The sequence below is a fragment of the Rhinopithecus bieti genome, unplaced genomic scaffold (assembly GCF_001698545.2).
Source record: "Rhinopithecus bieti isolate Rb0 unplaced genomic scaffold, ASM169854v2 scaffold_33302, whole genome shotgun sequence".
Lineage (NCBI taxonomy): Eukaryota > Metazoa > Chordata > Mammalia > Primates > Cercopithecidae > Rhinopithecus > Rhinopithecus bieti.
The window spans coordinates 561,696-566,742 of record NW_016814366.1 but is presented as its reverse complement, the minus strand read 5'-3'; the positions used below and the strand labels follow the sequence as shown (position 1 = coordinate 566,742).

Here is a 5,047-nt window from a genome sequence, read left to right as displayed (position 1 = left end):
CAAAATTAGATTTCTTCTGATGCAAACAAAATTTTGAAGCCCTTTTTATTTTTACATTAAGGTTATGTCATTTAACATAGAATCCAACGGAATATCTACTGTGTGAGTTCAACAAATTTAAAAAATTATTTTTCTTACCTGAGTGATTTGAAGGACCTACTTAAATTGTTTAGAGTCTTTGGCAAGCCCCCTAAACTTTTCATATTTGCTTATCGCTTAGATATGGCACAGAACTCTATAATTTATATATGAAAAAGTTTTATGATATTCTTTGAGTATGGACTTAATCTTTTCTTAACTATAATATTCTCATTATTTTCTTTTACTTCAAATCAATTTTGATTGTGGTCTTTATTTTTGTACCATAGCTTATTCACTTATTTATTTATTTAACCATCTAATAATCAAATATTTAGTGAACTTGTTTTATACTATGTACTGGGCTGGATATTAGAGATCTCTTAGTAGCTCATAGTCCAGTGATAGTGAGAATTATTTTATATATAAACATAAATCTCTGATATAGCAAGATAAGTGATGGTAGAAGTTTATATGAAATATATTGGAAAGTAAAACTTTAGCAGATATTATAGAAAATAGACATTGTCCAGACAGGCAGTTTGAGAAAGTCATTCCGGTTAGAGTGAGTAGCATGGGAAAGGTTTGGAGAAGTGAAACAGGCATTTTATGAAACTATAAACAGCCTAAAGGGCTGAAACATAAGATGTATAAGTAAGTACTAGATGAAGAGTGAGGAAAAGGTTGGCATGGTCAGGTAATGAAGAGCGTTCTGCATTATGCTAAGGAGTTTGGATTCTAACTTGCAGGTGATAGGTCATTATTGAGAGATTTAAAAGGAGATTTAACCAGATTTTTGTTTTAGAAACAGAAATGTGTTTTTTGTTTTGTTTTGTTTTGTTTTGTTTTGTTTTGTTTTGAGATGGAGTCTCACTCTTTAGCCCAGGCTGGAAAGCAGTGGCGCAATCTCCGCTCACTGCAAGCTCCGCCTCCCGTGTTCATACCATTCTCCCTCCTCAGCCTCCCGAGTAGCTGGGACCTCAGCCACCTGCCACCACGCCCGGCTAATTTTTTATGTAGTTTTAGTAGAGACGGGGCTTCACCATGTTAGCCAGGATGGTCTCGATCTCCTGACCTCGTGATCCGCCCGCCTCGGCCTCCCAAAGTGCTGGGATTACGGGCGTGAGCCACCACGTCCAGCCGGAAATATCTTTATATATCCCTTTCTTCAGTTATTGGAAAATAGATTTGTAATAGGAGAAACCAAAATCAATTACATTATTTTAGAAGTATGTTGTAGTAATCTAAGAGAGACAAGATGAAGGCCTAAACCAAAGAAGAGGTAATAAGAATGGAGGAAGGAATGGGCTTGGCGGATATTAGGAGGTAATCTAAATGAGACTTGATGATTACGTAATGGCTGTGGCACACAAGAAGGAAGAGTCAAGGATGTTTCTTGGGGTTCTGTCTTGGAATATTCATTACAAATTGATTTCATTCACTGGGGCTGGGAATACAGATGCAAATTGTGTCAGTGAGAGGAATATAATGTGTTTGATCATGGATATATTGAATCTAATGTGAACTTATTCTTAACTTTTTGTTATTTGAAGTCTTGTTTCTCCCTGTATCAGATGGGAGTAGATAGGTATTTTGTATATTGCTTTTCTGTTCAGCAGATTGTATTTAGCTCACTTTTGGATTACTGTACATGTGTTATATAGTCCCAATTAATTTATATATTATGACAACGTGTAGATTTATTTTTCTTGCAACAATAAAGATGTTCAGGGAAAATATATAACAGTAGATGAATAGATGCTACTAAAACTAGAGAATTCAAAATTCCTAAGAAGATGGGAGCTGTGAATAGTTGTCTTTTGTGCATCTTTAAGCAAAGATGCTATCTCATATTTATAATTATATAGCATGGAAGTATCTTGTATAAAATAACAATCATTAGGATATTTTCTCTTATTTTAATGAGTCATGCATATAAGTTATTTTATTTTCTATTTTTTTCTAGTTAATCCTGATTTTCTAAAATCATTTTATTAATCCATGAATCTTGTAAAGCATATGGTGCTACACCAAGCCGATATATGACCTTTTACATGTGTATTCTGCCATTAGTAGCAGCAAGAAAAAGGAATTATTAAAAAGACAAAGTCATTTGCAGGTATAGTATTGGTAATCTTGAATTATTTTATCTATATATAGGAAACGAGTTTTGTAAATCACAATGTTATGTTGCAGGTGGCATTATATCCGGTATTAATAAATGTATTAAAAGCCTTGGAAAACAGTCTCACTTTCGTGCTTATATTGCCCTCTAGGTTTTAATAGTGATTTGTATTTTTTTTAATTCAATGGTTATTTCTTTTCTTCACTGGTTGGCATTTATGGGTTTTGATAGCTTATGGTACTCTCTTTAAGAGACTCTTTCACATGAAAACATTTTTAGAAATTAAGAAAACTGTTATTCGGCATAAGAATGATACAGTGGACTTTGGGGACTTGGGGGAAAGAGTGGGGTGGGGAGGGATAAAAGGCAACAAATATGGTGCAGTGTATACTGCTCTGGTGATGGGTGCATCAGTATCTCACAATTCACCGCTAAAGAACTTACGTAACCAAATACCACCTGTACCCCAATAACTTACGGCAAAGTAAAATAAATTAATAATAAAAGAAGAAAACCCTGTTATTAATTAAAACATAATATCCAAGATTATACTTTATAATAACCTTTAAAATTAAAATTATATTTTATAAAGTAATGTTTTAATCCATGTCACTTAGTACATTCTGAACAGTTTTCTTTCCGTATTTCTCTAATTATAGAGCTTTAACTTAAATGTGACATTAGAATGTCAGCCTCTGAAGTTGTTAGAGAACACTTCCTCTCTGAAGTTCTAGTTTCCCTTTGTTAGGTTAATAAAGTAGGCTCCATCTTAATTGACATAATTATCTTTATCATTTCTAATGATTCACTTTCATTTATATTAAGGTACTAACTATAGAGGCTTTTGGGAGGATTGATTTCCTGATTTAGTTCTCTATGGTACTTTGGATAAATTACTTTAACTTACTGTTTTGCAGCTTAATTGGGTCAATGATAATTGTATGTGAGTATATTAGATAAAATTCATATGGAAATAACCTAGCTTATTACCTGTACTTTATGTTCGGTGCTCAATAAATATTAGTTAGATTCCTTTTTTGCCATTACTCTTTCCCCAAATCTTCTGATTTGTTAGGTGATAAAAACACGATAGAAGATAAAGAATTTTTTTCATGTACATCCCTGGGTTCATTATTCTGTTGTTTGAATAGTAGGATGGGGTACCATCAATGGCCAGGCCAGGGTCAAATGCCCACCCAAAATGCAGGTAAGGCAAGTGAATGACAGCCCACCAGAACCATGTGTGAGGCAGTCTCTTACAAGAAAAGTGAATATTAGATAGACAAAATCAGGTCATGTCTAGTATAAAAAAGAGTGACTCGAGTCCTTTTTCCCAGTCAGTGAGACTGAAATTAGAAAAGGTTTAGTTTTCCTTTCTTGCTCTTTTCTCTCCCATGTAATGTAATGGTAAAAAGTATTTTTTATTAAGTTCAGTGTTTAAAACTATCAAATATGTATTTATCTGTTTAGCTTTTCTGTGATGCTTTTTTTCAAGTCTTATGGATTTATTTTTTAAAATTTTATAGATATTGATAATTTTATTGATATTTATGGGGTACATGTGATATTTTGATTCATGCAAGAATGTATAATGATCAAAGGGTGATTAGTGATGTTGAACAATTTTTCATATACCTGTTGGCCATTTGTGTGTCTTTTTTTAAAAAAATCTATTCAGATCCTTTGCCTACTTTTTAATGGAATTCTTTGTTGTTGTTGTTGTTCAGTTGTTTGAATTTCTTGTATATTCTACATGTTAAGCCTCTTGTCAAATGAACAGTTTGCAAATATTTTCTCCCATTTAACATGTTGTTTCTTCACTCTGTTAAATGTTTCCTTTGCTGTGAAGAAGCTTTTACTTTAATATAGTCTCATTTTCTATTTTCGTTTTGTTGCCTATGCTTTTGAGATCTTAACCATAAAATCTTTGCCTAAACCAATGTCCCGGAGCATTTCCTCAATGTTTTATTCTACAAGTTTTATAGTTCCAGGTCTTTTGTTAAAGTCTTTAATCCATTTTGAATTGATTTTTGTGTAAGATGACAGAGGGAGGTCTAGTTTCATTCTTTTGCATATGGATATCCAATTTTCCCACCACCATTTAATGAATAGGGTGTCCTTTTCCTAATATATTTTCTCGTTCCTTTGTTGAAAATCAGTGGACTGTAAATACATGAATTTATTTCTGTGTTCTTTATTCTGTTCCATTGGTCTGTGTGTCTGTTTTATATCAATACCATGCCGTTTTGGTTACTGTAGCTTTGTAGTATATTTTGGAGTCAGGTAGTGCGATGCCTCTAGCTTTGTTCTTTTTGCTCAGGATTGCTTTGGCTATTCAGGCTCTTTTGTGGTTCCAAACAAATTTTTGGATTTTTTTTTTTAATTTCTGTGAAGAATGTAATTAGTATTTTCATAGGTATTACATTGAATCAGTAGATCGCTTTGAGTAGTATGGCCATTTTAACAATACTAATACTTCTTTTTTTTTTTTTTTTGAGTTGGAGTCTTGCTGTGTTGCCCAGGCTGGAGTGTAATAGTGCAATCTCGGCTCACTGCAGCCTCCAACTCCTGGGTTCAAGTGATTCTTGTGCCTCAGCCTCCTGAGTAGCGGGGATACAGGCAGCTGCCACCCCGTCCTGCTAATTTTTTATTTTCAGTAGAGATGGGGTTTCATTATGTTGGCCAGGCTGGTCTGGAACTCCTGACCTCAAGTGATCCACCCACCTCAGCCTCCCAAAGTGCTGGGATTACAGGCATGAGCCACTGCGCCCAGCCACAACAATGTTAATACTTCTGATCCATGAGCATGAGATATCTTTCCTTTTTTTTTTTTTTTTTTTTTTT

The 5,047-nt window shown here is 33.9% G+C and overlaps 1 protein-coding gene across 1 annotated transcript in view; it reads left to right on the top strand.

Annotated features, from left to right (window-relative positions):
* The window catches only part of DYNC2H1 (dynein cytoplasmic 2 heavy chain 1), a 384,617-nt gene that overhangs the window by 103,233 nt on the left and 276,337 nt on the right, over positions 1–5,047 (top strand). The window contains 3 exon segments of the mRNA XM_017850085.1: positions 2,040–2,068; positions 2,071–2,127; positions 2,130–2,197. Coding sequence (XP_017705574.1) covers positions 2,040–2,068; positions 2,071–2,127; positions 2,130–2,197 — 154 coding nt within the window.